Genomic DNA, 16362 nt, shown 5'->3' on the forward strand with positions numbered 1-16362 from the left:
TTGTCCTGGTCGCTTTCTCTTTGAGTGTCGTCATTTATTTTTTTCTTTTTTAGTTCTTTTAGTTTTTACTTTTTTAGTTTTTTTTTAGTTTTTAGTTTTTTAGTTTTTTACCTTTTTTTAGTTTTTTTAGTTTTTTATTTTTTTTATTAGTTTTTAGTTTTTTTTGTAGTTTTTGCCTTTTTTTTTAGTTTTTTGTCCTGGTCGCTTTCTCTCTTGAGTGTCGTCATTTATTAGTTTTTTTCCTTTTTTTTTTAGTTTTTTATTGGGTTTTTACCTTTATTTTAGCTTATTTTTCAGTTTTTTCCTTTTTTTTAGTTTTTTTTTATTTTTTATTTTTTTAGTTTTTTACCTTTTTTTAGTTTTTTTAGTTTTTTTAGTTTTTTAGCTTTTTTACTTTTTTTATTAGTTTTTAGTTTTTTTTTGTAGTTTTTGCCTTTTTTTTTAGTTTTTTCAGTTTTTTTTTTAGTTTTTTATTGGTTTTTACCTTTATAGTTTTTTAGTTTTTTAGCTTTTTTATTTTTTTTATTAGTTTTTAGTTTTTTTTGTAGTTTTTGCCTTTTTTTAGTTTTTTTCAGTTTTGACGTCACCTAATCCAGTTTTTTCAGGTGACGTCACCTGACACATCCATCCACACATCCATCCACACATCCACAGACAGACAACTTATTTTTATATATATAGAAGATATATATATATATATAATATATATATATATATATATATATATATATATATATATATATATATATATATATATATATATATATATATATATATATATATATATATATATATATATATTTATATATAACCTTGACAACGAGAATCAAAACGTGTCAAAATTAAAAATTATATTGATGGTGATTGGGTTTGGTATTTTGACACGGATAAGGTCATCAATGCCTACCATACCTTTGTTAAAAAAAACAAGAGCTAAGAGCTCATACGCTCATACGGCACTTGTGACGAGGCGAGAAGAGCTAAGAGCCAAGAGATCATATGGTATGAGCTCTAACACAAGTCTATGAATCAATAGATTGATTTAAAAAGGAAAATAAGAGGCTTAATGCCGGTCAGGATTTAAAATAAGAGCTTTGAGCCACGATGACCTTCTAAATATCAAAATTCATTAAGATCCGATCACCCACTCGTAAGTTAAAAATACCTAATTTTTTTTCTAATTTTTCCTCTCCCTTTAGCCCCCTATGGTCGAATCTGGGAAAAACGATTTTATCAAGTCAAAATTATGCAGCTCTCTGACACTCCTACCAATTTTCATCGTCCTAGCACGTCCAGAAGCACCAAACTCGCCAAATCACTGAACCCCTCCCCCCAACTCATCCAAAGAGAGCGAATCCAGTACGATTCTGTCAATCACGTATCAAGGACATTTGTTTACTCTATCCACCAAGCTTCATCCCGATTTCTCCACTCCAAGTGTTTTTCCAAGATTTCCCCCCCCAACTCCCCCCAATGTCAAAAGATCTGGTCGGGATTTGAAATGAGAGTTCTGAGACATAATTTCCTTCTAAAAATCAAATTTCATTAAGATCCGATAATCTATTCGTAAGATAGAAATACCCCAATTTTCACGTTTTCCAACAAGAATTCCGGTTTCCCCCTCCAACTCTCCCCCCAATGTCACAGGATCTGGTCGGAATTTAAAATTAGAACTTTAAAGCACAAGATCATTCTAAATATCAAATTTCATTAAGATCTGGTCACCCTTTCGTAAGTTACAAATACCTCAATTTTCAAAATTACCCCAATTCCACCAAAGAGAGCAGATCCGGCCCGGTTATGTCAGTCACGTATCTTAGACAGGTTTCTATTCTTCCCATCCAGTTTCATCCTGATCTCACCACTTTAAGTATTTTCTAAGATTTCCGGTCCCCCCAACTGCCCCCCCTCCAATCACGCTTGATCCGGTTGGGATTTAAAACAAGAGATCTGAGTTACGAGGATCTTCTAAATATGAAGTTTCATGAAGATCCGATCACTCCTTCGTAAGTTAAAAATACGTAATTTTTCCTTATTTTTCAGAATTAGCCCCCCCCCCCAATAGACCGGATCCGTTCCAATTATTTAAATCACGTATGTAAGACTTCGGCTTATTTTTCCCAACAAGTTTCATCCCGATCCCTCCAATCTAAGCGTTTTCCATGATTTTAGGTTCCCCCACCCCAAACTTCCCTCAATGTCACCAGATCCAGTCAGGATTTAAAATAAGAGCTTTGAGACACGATATCCTTCTAAATATCAAATTTCATTGAGATCCGATCACCTGTTCGTGAATTAAAATTCCCTCATTTTTCCAATTTTTCAGAATTAACCCCTCCCCCAACTACCCCAAAGAGAGCGGATCCGTTCCGGTAATGTCAATCATGTATCTAGGACTTGTGCTTATCTTTCCCACCAAGTTTCATCCCGATCCCTCCACTCTAAGTGTTTTCCAAGTTTTAGGTTTCCCCCTCCCAAATCCCCCCCAGTATCACCAGATCCTTTCGGGATTTAAAATAAGAGCTCTAAGACAAGATATCCTTCTAAATATCAAATTTCATTGAGATCCGATCACCCATTCGTAAGTTAAAAATACCTCATTTTTTATAATTTTTCAGAATTACCCCTCCCCCCCTAGCTACCCCAAAGAAAGCGGATCCGTTCCGATTATGTCAATCATGTATCTGGGACTTGTGCTTATTTTTCCCATCAAGTTTCATCCCGATCCCTCCACTCTAAGTGTTTTCCAAGATTTTAGGTTCCCCCCTCCAACTCCCCCCAATGTCGTCAGATCCGGTCGGGATTTAAAATAAGAGCTCTGAGACACAATATCATTCCAAACATGAAATTTCAATAAGATCCCATCACCCATAACCCATCACTCATAAGTTAAAAATACTTCATTTTTTTCTGTTTTTTTCCGAATTAACCGGCCCCCCACTCCCCCCCCCCCCCAGATCGTCAAATCGGGAAAACGACTATTTCTAATTTAATCTGCTCCGGTCCCTGATACACTTGCCAAATTTCATCGTCTTAGCTTACCTGGAAGTGCCTAAAGTAGCAAAACCGGGACCGACAGACCGACAGAATTTGCGACTGCTATATGTCACTTGGTTAATACCAAGTGCCATAAAAAACCAAAGGTTTGGCTATATGTACTTCATACTGACGAAAGACAAACCAAGGTAAAACAAACCAAACAAATTGAAAATGGTGGCGATGATAATTGGGTTTTAGATTTTGACAGACATGGATAAGGTCATCAATGCCTACCATACCTTTGAAGATCCTAAACATGGACTAGATAAATCATTGGAAGAAAAGAGTTTTTGTCCCACCACTTGAACAATTAAAAGAAACAAAGGCTCGGCGACATGTCTTTCATAATGACAAAAGACAAGCCGAGGCAAAAGAAGGAGTTTTTGTCCCTCCACCTGAACAATTAAAAGAAACAAAGGTTGGGTGATATGCCTTCCATAATGACAAAAGATAAGCCGAGGCAACAGTTAAAGGTCCACTAAAAAAACGTAATTTTACAAAGACACTACTTCAAATTTAAGGTACATTTAGACGCAAAACATCAAGAAAAGGTTCAAGTTGTCTGTGCTTAGAAGACAAGCGACAGTGATAATCCATATATAGAAGCCTGCCACGTGCCAAGTACCGGGCTTGACGGAAGCCACCGGGCTCCCGGTGCCACATAATATGACAAATATAGAGCTTACCTAAGACGAGCACGAGCATGTTTCAGCATCTTAATTTCAGACTAAATGATCTAATAAGTCAAATTAAGGGGAATATTCACTAAATATTTTAGTTTATCAGTGTTTGAATTGATATTCACCTTAAAGCTTAAGGGGGATATTTAGGTCCACTTATTTTACTGTTGTTATGAAACTAGGAATTCTCCGAGATAGTGATTGAGTCTCAGAATAGTCAACGAGCATATTATGCAGGACCACAGTTGTGAAACTCTCTGCCGAAGAATACCAACAACCATCATTAACAACCCAATGGGTATTCCTATGGGATAGTGTTGATAGTTGTTGAAAGATGTAGCCAAATAAAATTGGTAATAAACTTATCTTATCTTAATAATAAGAATTATATCCCAAAACTGAGCAATATTATTCAGCAAAAATCATATAACAAAAGAAATTTCTTGAGGAAAGCTTAACATATTTCACTTAAAATTTTTTGATAATATAAGATAGGATCTTTTTGGAGGAACATTTTGCGAAATATATATGTTTCTCTATCTTTAAAGCCTATGCTTCTGCACAGCAGTAACATTGAAATTGTAGCACCTCCCGGTCATTTCGACATATTTTTAGTAGGAAAGTAATTCTCTAGTGCAATTTTCAAATATTCTTCCTGCAGATGAATCAGCCCAACTTGACTACAACAAATCACGATTAAAAAAAAAGAAATAAAAAGACAAAAAAGTTCCCAACGAGCTAATAGCACCCTTTTTGACGTCCCCAGTTAAAAAAAAAAATGTGGTCTTCAAAATGAGGAAAATAATAATAATTTAAGAAACAGCATAAATTTTCTCTTGAGTAACATGCTTACTACAGCATACTGTACTTACATGCTATATACTTCCATAAATAATATACTTACATAATATTTGCCAAACATACATACTATATAAGATACTATAATGCACATACATACTACATCCTTACATATATACTATATTTATATAGTAAAACATACATTAACTATATAAATTACTATACTTACTTAACAGAGGATGTTTCATCTGCATTTCCAGCAGGAGCTTCATTATACTTCTCTTCGCTGATGACTTTACTGAAATATTAGAAAAAGGAAATGAAACCTGGCTTTAGAAGGCGATCGTTAAAGAAAAAAAATAGCTCAAAAGGGAAAAGACTCATCTATTTTATGCCTAACATACAGTGCCGTCAATTCACGAAAATTTAAGGAGGGTGGAAAATAATTTTTTCAAAGTCCTAAGGGAGAGAGCGATTCCGTTTTTCGATATTTTGGAATACATCACTAAACAGACGCTTTTCAGTAAAAAAAAACTATAAAAGGGGTATTTTTCAAATTCTAGAGTGGGGGAGGGGGGCAAATTTCTAAAAAAATTATTCTATGGGCATTCCAGAAGCATCTTTAAGTCCACTGTCATTAAAGGAAAAAATGCTCTTATTCCTTTTTCTAAAAGAGCGGTACAACGAGACTGAAATTCAGAATGCTAGAAATAAAACACAAGAAAGGGAAAAGACATGCTGACGTCCAGTCCTGAACTGTAAAAAAAAACTTTTGCAAGTTTGGCCCAAACTTCTTTTTTACCTTCTCTCTTTTTGAACAGCCTCTTCTAGCAAACAAGATAGCCAAAATATTTCCAATAACTCTCCATTTTTTTTTTTGCTGGTTACCAAATTTAGGGCCATTGAATCCCCAATTCATAACTCGCATGAGAATCACCACGCGCGTATCGCCACAACTTCCATAGCTTTACTGTCATTAGGAGGGGGGAAGGCCGTGACTCATGTTTCTAAAACAGGGATGCTCCAAAACTGAAACTTGCAAATGCAACAAATAAAACTCAAGAAAGGGAATAGACATGCTGACGTCTAGTACTGAACTGTTAAAAAATTGTCACACGTTTGGCCGAACTTTTTTATTTACTTCTCTTTTTTGAACATTTGTTTTTCCTGTTTCAGTTAGGCTACCAAAAAATATAGTTAATTTATTCTCTACGGCTCTCCGTTTTTTTTATTTTTTTTACAGACGAATTTAGGGCCCTTAGATCCCCAAAAATCTCATGTACCAGTAATCATTAATTATATTTAATAAGTTGTTATTACTTTATCCTAAAATGGATGAAAATTAAAAATCCTACCGTTTACATGTTGATAATAAGCAAGCGTTAGCATTGTAGTTGTTTCTGCTTATATAATACTAAGAATTACTGTTAATCTAAGAATATTGCATGTTGTTTAAAATGTTAACAAATAAATTTAATGATCAATAATGATAATTTTCTTGTGAAACCCAGTCTAGAAACAATACACAAGGAAGGAAAAAGACATACTAACATCTAGTTTCCTGAACTGTTAAAAAGTTTTGAATCGAAAATCAGGAGCTTTTTTCGTCTTTCTTTCTTTTTTTTTTTTGAAGAGCTTTTTTCCTGTTTCAGTTTGTTTAGCAAAGAAGGATAGCTGATCTTTTCCCAGTAGCTTTTTTTTGCTGATTGACAAATTTAGGTCCCTTCGAGCCTCAGCAACCCACGGATTTGCATAAGAAACATTGTATGCAGATAAGAATAGCAGATAAGATGTTTTGCCATAAGAATAAAAAACAAAAAAAAAAAAAAAAACAAATGGTTTGTTTCATTGGCGTTCCTGGAATACAAATATGTCGAAGTTGAAACACGTGAACACACGGGGTTCATTCCAGAAATCAACTATAATTAACTTCCAATAATTTATATTCTAAAATACAATCACAAAAAGGTTCGTTCTTAGTATTATATACTAGTATTATATTATATACTATAATATACTATTAGTATATAATATTCATATGGAGCCATATGCAAAATGGCACGATATGTGGAAAAGGCGGGAGAGGCTCAGTCGAGCCCGAGTGAATGAAAATAAGTATTGTTTTATATTGAGTGTGTGTTCTATGCAGTGTTGTATCATTAAATCATGTTGTGTATGGCCGTAGGGCTCAAATAAACTTTTTCTTTTCTTTCTTTCTATACTATTATCACATATTATATATCCTATTATAAAATTAATATTATATTATGTACTATAATATCATATTGTATACTATAATATACGACATACTTATTATATATATTATATAATTAGTCATATTGTACAATTATAACCTACAATTATGACTTCATTCATCATCTTGTATAGAAAGATACAGTTTTTGTCAAAAGATTGTTTCATTTTGAATATTATACTTTGTTAATGACAGAAGCGAGTAGATATAGCAATTTCCTTTAAAACGATCCCTTAAACTGCCCACTATGACGTTCCAGTGCCACGCTACCTGCGGAGAAAACAAGAGGCCATTGTTTGCGATTCTCATACAAAAAAGTGATTTTTCTTCTTGTTCACGCCAAGGGATTTCCCTTGTCGTTCAAGCCCAGGGACTTTAAATTCCGAAACAGGCGTTTTCGGCGAAGGTGATTACAAAGGTGTGCTTTTCGTTTCGATCCGACACCATTTTTAGGGGAGTTTCATGGGAATTTTTTTACTACCATGGGCCGAGGCTAGTCCTTTACTAGATTGCAGCTACCGGTGCAGCCAAGATAGGAAAAAATTGGCTTATTTTGAACACAAAAATGGTTGAAATTTTAGTTATAAACCATTTCCACATGAATATAACATTAAATAACTGGATGTCTTAAAGGTATTCTGTCCTTATCATTCTACAAATCTGCATTTTTGTTTTCTGGTGTTTTGGAACAAAATTAATAACAAATAGCTAAGTATCACGATGATAAACTAATATAATGATTGATTGTAATAGAGGTTATAATTTTAATGATGATGATTATCATTAATAATAACTATCTTCTGAACCACACTCTAGGGACAAAACATAAGACATGCTGACATCCAGTTTTATAAACTGTTAGGTAAGAGTCAAAACGAGAAAATCATGCGAATATTGCAGCAACATCTATCATGCAACTTACTTCACTCCTAACTTTGTGGCAACCCTTTTCCATTGGGAGAATCCTGATAGCCTCCTTGCTCCTCTAGAGGTCAGCGTAAAAGTAAGAGGGCCACTAACAGAATACTCATAATAAAAAAAACAACTACTCGTATTTTTCAACAAAAAAAAAAACAAACAAAAAATAACATAAAAAAACAGCAGAAAACAAAAAAACGACAAAAACAACATTTTAGAGTAACAGAGAATCGCATTAGAGAAAATTTCTAAGAATAGAAAATAGCACCGTTGGGGAGGTCATTTTACAACCATCAAAATGATTCAACCAACAAGTTTTATATTTTATATAAGTTAAATTTTATAGTGGATTACGTTAACTGACCTCACCAATAAATCTTGTTTATAAAGTAAAACTAAATAGCATCGGAGGCTTGGAAACCACACATTTCCAGAATTTTTCATTTTTTTAATATAATTAAATTACATAGTATGTTTTCATATATTATGATAAGTATGACCCTTACTTTGATTTAAGCAAAATCTCAAACTCAAAATGAGCTAACTGTCTTCCAAAAACAAAAGCTTAAAAGTTTTTAAATTAAAAATAATTCAAAAGAAGTTTTAGATGTAATAATATAATAACGACGAAACAATATGGTTTTATCGTTCCAAATTCTGGTAGTCTTAGTGTTTTTCAAGAGGCCAACGTAGAAATAAGGCGCTAGTAACAAAACACTCATGATGAAGAAAAAACTTCCCAAATTTTCCATAAAAACAACAATTTTAGAGTAACAAAGAACCGCATTAGAGACAATTCCTTAGAATCAGAAATGGCACCGGAAGGGAGCTTATTTTACAACTTTTTAAACGATTCAACCAACAAGTTTTGATGTTTAAATAATTTAAACTTCATAGTGGGTAACTAATCTCAACATAAAAAATGGCATAGTATGTTTTAATATATTATGAAACCATAACCGTTACTTTGATTTAAGCAAAATATCAAACTCAAAATGAGCTAACTTTCTTCCAAAAAAAACTTAAAACTTTTTTAAATTCAAGGTAATTTAGAACAAAACGATTGAGATGTAATATTAAAATTATGACGTAATGAGATGATTTTATTGTTCCAAACTCTGATAGTCTTAGTGTTTTTCAAGAGGCCAGCGTAAAAATAAAGGCACTGGCAACAGAACACTCATGACAAAAAAAAACTTACAAATTTTCAATAAAAACAACACTTTTAGGATAACAGAGAATCGGATTAGAGAAGATTTCTTAGTGGAATTCTTAGAGAAGTGGAGCCGAAACTGAGGTCATTTTTACAACTCTCAAAATGATTCTACCAACAAGTTTTATTATTATTTCTAAAAGTAAACTTTATATTGGCTTACCACACACGATTCCACCATGAAATTATATTGTTTCACAATGGAATTATACTATTTTTCACCATAAAATTATACTATTTTTAACCATGAAATTATGCTATATTTTTAGTAAAAGTAAACTGTATATTGGGTTATAATACACGATTCCACCATGGAATTATAATATTTTCAGTAAAAGTAAACTGTATATTGGGTTACCATACACGATTCCACAATGAAATTATGGTATTTTTCAGCATGAAATTATACTATTTTTTTGTAAAAGCAAACTGTATATTGGGTTACCATAAACGATTCCACCATGAAATTATACTCTTTTTCACTATGAAATAATATTATTTTTAGTAAAAGTAAACTGTATAAAGGGTTACCATACACGATTCCACCATGAAATTATACTCTTTTTCACCATGACATTATACTATTTTTTAAGTAAAAGTAAAATATATATTGGGTAACCATAAACGATTCCACCATGAAATTATCCTATTTTTCACCATGAAATTATACTAATTTTTTTTTTTTTAATAAAAGCATACTGTATATTGGGTTACCATATACGATTCCACTATGAAATTATATTACTTTTCACCATGAAACTATACTATTTTTTAGTAAAAGTAAACTGTATACTGGGTTACAATACCTAATTCCACCATGAAATTATACTATTTGTTCACCATGAAATCTTAACTATTTTTTTTAGTAAAAGTAACCTGTATATTGGGTTACCCTACACGATTCCACCGTTAAATCATACTATTTTTGACTATGAAATTTACTATTTTTCGACTAAAAGTAAACTGTATATTGGGTTACCATACACGACTCCACCATGAAATTTTGCGTTTTAAGTCAGATTAAATTGCATCGTAGGTTTCAACGAAAACGATTTCATCCTCAGCAAAATCTCATTGAGGATGAGCTAACTTTCATTAAAAAAAAATAATTTTCTTTTATTTAAGCTGATTTGTAATAAGACGTTTAGAGATAATAATACAGTTGTGACGTAATAAAATGACCTTATTGTTTCGAATATTAAAAGCCTTTGTGTTTTTCAAAAGGCTAACGTATAAATAAAGTATCACTAACAGAATATTGCTTAGAATGATGGTAAGTTTCGAATTAAAGATGAATCAGCTTTCTTGCTTTTTTAAAAACAAAATAAAATACTTAACCCACGAGGGATATATTACTCTTTACTATGATTAATTATTAAATGTATCTTCTTTATCAATAAGTCAAATCCTGTCAAAATTATCGTTATTTACCGAGTCTGGGCTAGAAAATGATTTTTTTTTTTTTTTTTTTTTTTTTTTAATCTTTCAGATGTTACGTGTTTGTAACTATTGCTTGGAGAAGGCTGTACAAGCCAAAGGCTTATTAACGATTGTTTTTTTTATTCTTATTTTGTTTTAAAAAAAACTCTCTCTCTCTCTCTCTCTCTCTCTCTCTCTCTCTCTCTCTCTCTCTCTCTCTCTCTCTCTCTCTCTCTCTCTCTCTCTCTCTCTCTCTCTCTCTCCCTCTCTCCCTCTCCCTCTCTCCCTCTCCCTCTCTCTCTCTCTCTCTCTCTCTCTCTCTCTCTCTCTCCCTCCCTCCCAGAAAACGTCTGTATACTCCCCAATAACCAATACTATATGTAAACTATGGCCAAAGTTTATAACTTGCAGCCCTTCCCCCGGGGACTATGGGGTATTAAGTCGTCTTCAAAGGATTTTTTAACTATGTTGAAAAAATTGCTATCTTAAAATTTTGATTCGGCAACTTTGGGAAAAATGAGCGGTGGAGGGGGCCTAGGTGCCCTCCGATTTTTTTTTCACTCAAAAAGGGCACTAGAACTTTTAATTTCTGTTTAATGAGCCCTCTTGCAACATTCTAGGACCAATGAGTTGATACGATCACCCCTGAAAAAAAAGGCATCCGTGATCTTTCTTCTGGCAGAAAATACAAAATTTCACATTTTTGCAGATAGGAGCTTGAAACCTCTAAAGTAGGGTTCTCTGATACGCTAAATCCGATGGTGTGATTTTAGCTAAGATTCTATGGCTTTTAGGGGGTGTTTCCCCTTTTTCCGAAAACAAGGCAAATTTTCTCAGGCTCGGAACTTTTGATGAGCAGGACTAAACTTGAAACTTATATATTTAAAATCAGCATAAAAACCCAATTCTTTTGATATATATATATATATATATATATATATATATATATATATATATATATATATATATATATATATATATATATATATATATATATATATATATATATATATATATATATTGGTATAAAAATTCCGTTCTTTTTAGAGTTTCGGTTACTTTGAGCCGGGATGCTTCTTACTTGCAGTTCGTTACCACGAACTGTTTGACAAAATTAAATTGCATTGTGGACTTCCGTACAATGTAATGTCATAAAACTCTACCCGTAAATTCGACTTATGACTCTCTAATTTGTCATCACTGAAGTCTCTAATAAAATAATAAGCGTGCAATTCTAGTTCCTGACAGAATAACTATTACAAAGCTTGAAAAAATACCAAGTGTCGTCAAACACTAGATAACACTGATGGTGTTCTTTGCCAACACTTACTCTTTGGGAACAAAACCTAGTATAAACCATCTTTATTTTCAACTATTTTGTAATGAATTAAACTTAATTTTTAGTTTCCTCAAAAAATAGATACCCGACATCCGATCTATGGCCGATAAGATATAACGAAAGATGGGAGATGATATGATTTTCAAATATATTCCACTGACATCAACACACAGTTTTTAGTTGATTTTTGCGATTTATACCTGGTCTACCTTGAATATGCTTCACAGTACATTACACCTATGTTGCTAAGGCTAGGAGCAGAATATAGTACAAGTTACTTACGATGACTGACAAATCTCGTTTTTAGCCAATGTATTCGAGGAATAGCTGAAATTTGACATGGAAGTCCGACGTAGAAGGGATGGAGTTTGACTAGCCGAAACGTTGGTCATCAGCGCAGACGTTGAAAACGAATTGGTGACAGACAACATGGAGGTAGATAATTTTGGCGGTTGAGATAGCTTAGCGAGATTTGACGCCTATATAAGAAGAAACTGAATTACATTTTCTGATTTTTTTTTTCTTTTTGTATCTTGCTTATCAAAGAGAAAAAAATAGTCAAGAACCACCTAACCACTTAATTTTATTTTATTAGACTTTATATCACATATTGATTTCCTTTTTTCTCCATTGTTTGGCTCTATTTTTATAGTCTAGTTATTTTTCAGTCCAGGCTATGTTCATATTTTGCCTTTTTTCTTTAATTTTTAGAAGAAATTTGTTAATAAAACTTGTATAATATAAGCTAGTAGCAATATAAAGGCTTAACAAAAAATATATCAGAGTAGAAAACACGTCAAAAATGAAACAATGAGTTTGGACGAAACAACGGCAGAAGCTCTTGCAAGTCTTTTTACGTTTTTTTTTCGCTTGCTAAAGTAAAAAAAAAAAAAAAAAAAAAAAAAAAAAAAAAAAAAAAAAAAAAAAAAAAAAAAAAAAAAAAAAAAAAAAAAAAAAAAAAAAAAAAAAAAAAAAAAAAACATATAGACACTTAATTTTACTATATTAGTATTTAAATTACATTTGGATTTCCTTTTATTTCTCCATTGTTTGGCTCTATTTTTTATATTCTAGTTATTTTTCAAGTCCACACTAGGTTCATCTTTCGCTTTTTTTTCATTCCTTAAGGCCATGGTCAGGGACTGCCGTTCCCCTTCGCTTGACCTAACTTTTCAATGGAATATCCCATTTTTTTTGCCTCAAAACTTTGTTTTACCGATTGAAAGGTATACATATAAATCCGAGAAACATATTTTCACGCAGCAGAAAAAATGGGATTTTACCATAAAAAGTTCAAATAAGAGCTATTTTTATAAACTTTCGTTGAAGTATCCAGTTTTTGCCATAAAACTATGTTTCCCCGATTGAACGGTGCACACTTAAATCCGAAAAATGTATTTTTTCACATTTCATATGATTTCGTTGCAAAAAAAGCAAAAAATAGTATTTCACAGTTGAACTTTTTAAACACATATTTCCATAGTTTAAATTATTTCATATCCCAGGAGATACCAAATCCAGCTTCAAAGACAGACACATGCTATTTTACAAGATACATTAAAGCATAAATGCCTAAGACACAAACATTTTACTGCACGAAAAGAAGAGCCTGGGAACATTTTCGACTAAATGACTCACAAATTAGCACAAGAAGGTTGAGAAAAGCTCACCTTGGGGATTTTAAACTTGCTACAGTCAGCCACTTGCTCTCTACAGTTCTCGTGGACATTAACCAGACAGTCTAGAATAAAAGAAACAACATAAGGAAAAACAAATAAGGAAACAGAAAATTAAATTCTCAAAAAAATAAGAGGTGAAGAAGAACCATTACAATTTGTCTAGATCTAATGGATACTAGAGAAAGAAATAAAAAACGGGAGAAAATTAAAGTCATGGAAAGAAAGAGGTCTAGGAAGACCATAACAATTTGTACAATAATGATAAACGAGCAAATTAGTCTCTACAGCTGACATTAACAAGAAAGTATGAAACAAGAATGGAAACTATGCAAAGAAAAGAGACTAAGGAAAAACAGTAGAAATTAAAGTCGTAAAAATAGGTGAGGGCAAAACTATAATTATCTGTCCCATAGTATCAAGTCAGCGAATTGCTTTCTATAGTTCTCATCAACATTAACAAGTTAGTCTGAACTGCAACTGGAAACAATTCAAAGAAAAACGAATATGAAAGTAGAGAAGAAAATCAAATAAAAACAAACAAGAGAAAAAGTAAAGCCATAATAGATTTTCTAAATTCAGAATATTCGCTAAAAAACATTTTGTATGATAAGTTCTTAATAAGATGCTCTAAATAAAACAAGAGCTAAGAGCTCATATGACACTTGTGACGAGGCCATAAGAGCTAAGAGCCAAGAGCTCATATGGTATGAGCTCTAACAAATTTCTAAGAATCAATAGATTGATTTAAAAGGAAAATCAGAGGCTTAATGCTGGTCGGGATTTATAATAAGAGCTTTGAGTCACGATGTCCTTCTAAATATCAAAATACATTAAGATCCGATCACCCACTCGTAAGTTATAGATACCTTATTTTTTCAAATTTTTCCTCTTCCTTTAGCCCTCCAGATGGTCGAATCTGGGAAAACGACTTTATCAAGTCAGCTCCCTGACACGCCTACCAATTTTCACCCCCCTAGCACGTCCAGAAGCACCAAAATCGCCAAAAAACTGTGCCCCTCCCCCCAAATCCCCCAAAGAGAGCGATCCAGTACGGTTACGTTAATCACGTATCTACGACATTTGCTTATTCTATCCACCAAGCTTCATCCCGATTCCTCCACTCTAAGCGTTTCCCAAGATTTCCGATTCCCCCCCAAATCCCCCCAATGTCAACAGATCTGGTCGGGATTTGAAATAAGAGCTCTGAGACATGAATTCCTTCTAAATATCAAATTTCATTAAGATCCGGTCACCCGTTCTTAAGTTAAAAATACCTCAATTTTTCTAAATTTTTCCAAATTAACACCCCCCAACTCGTCCAAAGAGAACGGATCCGTTCCAATTATGTCAATCACATATTTAGATTGTGTGCTTATTCTACCCATCAAGTTTCATTCCGATCTCTCCTCTCTAAGCGTTTTCCAAGATTTCTGTTTCCCTCCACCAACCCCCTATGTCCCCGGATCCAATTTGAGTCGAAAAAGTCGCAGCGCAAGCCGCGATACGCGCAATTTTTTTTTGCGACACGCACAAAAAGAAAAAAATGACTGTAGCACCGAAAATCGCCGTGTAGCGCACAACTTAAGGCAATTGCAGCACTTTAGGAACTGATCATGGTGGCAACCCAGCTAATGTCATGATACAGATTAAAAGACGGCGATATACCTTGATCCTTTCAAAGTCAATGCACTTGCGTAGACTGAAGGAGCAAAGTAAGCCAATTTTTTTGTCTCTCCAGCCACTTCCTAAGGAATGTTTGGTTGTAGAAATTTGGGAGGTGCTCATTCGAGGAATTTTTAAGCAAACGTGCCCACAAGAGAGGGAGGTCACGGGTTTACACCTTATTTTAAGAAGTAAGCTCCAGTTGGTGATTTATAAGGGAAAGTAGCCAATCCGAGCCAAGTTTTCCTCCGGAACTAGTTGAGTATGAATTTCCTTTGGTCAAGTTCGTTCGTAAATCTCGGGAGCAAGACTTTAGGGCAAATTTTGCTCTTTAAGTTTTCCAGAAGAAAATTTCCTTGGGTAGATTCTCGACGGGGAAAGTTTTCTGGGCGAGTTTTAAAGGAGCAAGTTTTCCTTCGGGATAAGTATTCCGTGAATGAGTTTTCAGTGACCGGATTTTTCCTGGGAAAGATTTTCTGGGCAATTTGCCCGAGGACGAATTTTCCAGTTACATGGTTTAATTTATACTACATAGAGTAAATATTGCTTATTATTCATAATTATCTAAATCCCAATTTTGACGGGTGTAGTAGGGTTGATAAGTATTAGGAAGGATAGGAAATCCTTAGTAAGCTCATACACAAACTGTAAATAACATATTTTGCCTTGGTTTAGTTTATGTACAGAGGATCAGAAGAGACTCTGGATTTCCTTTATTATTCTCCTTGTTGCAAAATATAAGAAGATTTGAAGAGACCACGCATTATTTTCCCTCAGAATCGACAGTCATTCCCAACTTGTAACTGAATTTTGCTTTAAGGAAAAAAATTGAACAGTCAGAGGAGCTATTTCACGAAAATGTTGAGACTGCAAAATACTTTTTTGAAAACTAATATTAGAGGGGGGAGCAATTTTTATTATTATTTCAGTGAATTTTGAAAAAGGTATTTTTCAAAATATAGGAGAGTGGGGCAAAAAATACAGAGGAAAGGGCAATTAAACCCCTTCCCCTCCCAGTTGACATTCCTGTGAGCGCTTTGCTTTGCTCATGGTATTGTTAAAAACTGAAAGAACCTTATTACCATTATTCACTAGATTGAAACAAGCGAAAATACCAATTAAAAGGGGTGTGCTTGAGCTAAAACGTTACTGAACAAACGTTTGAAACTATCTATTGCACATCACTTTGTTGGAAGTTGGGGTTAGTCAGAAAGCACTTTGATGCAGAATAATATACACTCTAAATAAAAGGCTTCGCTTATTTTATTACAAATCCTATTTCAATATTTCAAAAAAAAGTAAAAATTTAAATATCAACAGGAATTCAAATTAAAGAGGAATTTTGTACTTCCTTGATTGGT

General features: G+C 33.3%; 1 protein-coding gene across 1 annotated transcript in view; it reads right to left on the reverse strand.

The window, feature by feature from the left end:
• The window catches only part of LOC136037586 (rho guanine nucleotide exchange factor 28-like), a 330822-nt gene that overhangs the window by 133079 nt on the left and 181381 nt on the right, over nt 1–16362 (reverse strand). Inside the window, exons 11-14 of the mRNA XM_065720307.1 lie at nt 13331–13401; nt 11943–12139; nt 7694–7786; nt 4747–4815 (exon numbers count right to left, since the gene is read on the reverse strand). Coding sequence (XP_065576379.1) covers nt 4747–4815; nt 7694–7786; nt 11943–12139; nt 13331–13401 — 430 coding nt within the window. The remainder of the gene's footprint in view (nt 1–4746; nt 4816–7693; nt 7787–11942; nt 12140–13330; nt 13402–16362) is intronic.

The sequence above is a fragment of the Artemia franciscana genome, chromosome 17, assembly GCF_032884065.1.
Source record: "Artemia franciscana chromosome 17, ASM3288406v1, whole genome shotgun sequence".
Lineage (NCBI taxonomy): Eukaryota > Metazoa > Arthropoda > Branchiopoda > Anostraca > Artemiidae > Artemia > Artemia franciscana.